Source organism: Echinops telfairi, unplaced genomic scaffold, assembly GCF_000313985.2.
Source record: "Echinops telfairi isolate 266 unplaced genomic scaffold, ASM31398v2 ScPeMD7_7474;HRSCAF=8512, whole genome shotgun sequence".
Lineage (NCBI taxonomy): Eukaryota > Metazoa > Chordata > Mammalia > Afrosoricida > Tenrecidae > Echinops > Echinops telfairi.
The window spans coordinates 6180283-6182111 of record NW_022111378.1 but is presented as its reverse complement, the minus strand read 5'-3'; the positions used below and the strand labels follow the sequence as shown (position 1 = coordinate 6182111).

General features: G+C 44.4%; 1 protein-coding gene across 3 annotated transcripts in view; it reads right to left on the bottom strand.

The window, feature by feature from the left end:
- Positions 1 to 6: 6 nt before the first annotated feature.
- LOC101643983 (protein FAM107B) overlaps positions 7 to 1829 on the bottom strand; it is a 331769-nt gene continuing 329946 nt past the window's right edge. For all 3 annotated transcript variants that reach the window (XM_045285622.1, XM_045285625.1, XM_045285624.1), the window contains 2 exons: positions 1375 to 1525; positions 7 to 611 (listed from right to left, as the gene is read on the bottom strand). In XM_045285622.1, the coding sequence (XP_045141557.1) occupies positions 495 to 611; positions 1375 to 1525 (268 nt within the window). In that variant the 3' untranslated portion in view covers positions 7 to 494. The remainder of the gene's footprint in view (positions 612 to 1374; positions 1526 to 1829) is intronic.

The window sequence follows — 1829 nt, the reverse complement described above, 5'->3', positions numbered from 1 at the left end:
GACCGACAGATACTGAATGTAACAGATTGAACATATTTTCTAACACCATCTAAGTTTTCAACTGGATGACAGAAAAGAATTGAACACAATGCTTGTAGCTTTTAAAAGGGAGGAGGGGAAGGCTCTGTGCCCCCCACTAAACTTGGAAGAAAAACCAAGAAGTGCAACTCTCAAAAACATATTCCAGTGTCCGCTTCCTTTTTTAAAAATTTTTTAAAAGTCTCTGAACACAGGTCCATTAGCCCAACTAATGTGCTGGTCAACATCCTTCATTTGGCGACTAGGAATTGTAACTGTCACAGGCAAGTGACCCGCCTGGACTGGAAAGGGAGGAAAACCAAAACCAAATCCTTCTGACAGTGAGACTGTTCTGCTGGCTGGAACTCTGCAGGGGCTTCTGCCCTGAGATAAAGCGCTGAGGAGGCACGTACAGACACGGCTTCTGTGTGGCGGTGGGCTTAGGGACGGTGAGATACGCATAGGCTCAGGGCAGCCTATGTCTCCTGGGCTTGGGCGACTTCTTGGCCTGTTCTCCTGAGATTGCCTTTTACCTTCACAAACTCTGGGGCGTTTTCTTGCTCTTCTTGCAGTTTCTGCTTCTCGAGTTCAAGCTAAATGAAATTCAGAAACAAGGAAGTTATTTGCAAAATCAAGCAGCTTTTTAAAATACCCCTCTCTCCCCAGCCCTGACTACTTCCCTTCCTGATGTAGAAAATTCCTTCCTGGAAAACTCTTGGTTTGGTTTCAAATACATGTCTATCTACATACATCCTCAGGTAGTTCTGCACTAGGAAGAAACCAATTGGTTGTTACTGAAAACAGAACCAAGAAATGACTCAAACTTCCTAAATGAAACACTGTTAGTTGAGGTGATTCTGGTTCACACTGACCTTGTAGGCCAGAATAGAACTGTCCCATGTGATTTCTAAAGCTGTAAATCTTTATGGAATCAGACTGCCTCATCTTTCTCTTGAGGAGCAGCTGGTAGATTCAAACTACTGACCCTTTTGGTTAACTGCCAAGCAATTGAACATTGTACCACCTGGGCCCCTGAAGAGATGACAAGAATCCAAAAATGTATGCTGAAGGGGAAAACGTAGACACCAATCATACAGATGCTCTGGATTCTTAGGTTGGATTTCGCTACATTTCTGTACATTCAGAATTCCCTGACTCCGGCTTTGCTCCTGGGCCTACACACTAGGTCAGTCCTCAGCAGAACCCGTGCCCCGTAATTTACTCCACCTATTGACATTACATCTCGGGTCCCTTTTCAGGCTGCAAATATTTACATGTGACACGGCTGGTAAATCCGGCTTGCTCCTACATTCTTATTTCTTGGGACCAAAAGAGGCAGCCTTTAGCTCACCGCACCTGCTCCAATTTCTGCTGCCGTTTTAATAGTTCGATCTCCAAGTCGGATTTCTTCTTTTGTGCTTCTTCTTCCTTCTGCTTTATTACTTGGTCTCGTTTCCTCTTCTCCATCACTTTCTGCAGCTCTGGTTTATTCTGAGGGGCAAGACCCCTGTAAAAAATATTAACAAAAAGTATTCATAAAAACCTGGGCTCCAGGACACATCTTCCATTGGCAGACAGTTCATTGAATTCATAGAACGGGGTCTAATAAATCAGCATGATCAAAATCACTAGTTATAGAATGCTCCGGTGAGCTCAGACATTCGTAAACAAGAAAAACACGGCAAGAGCACATTCCAGACTCAGAGACTCGTACTCACTGCCATGGATATTCCAACTCACAGTGATTCTACAGGGCAGGGCAAAACTGCCCCAGGTGTCGGCGACTGTAACTCTTTATGGCAGTAGAAAGC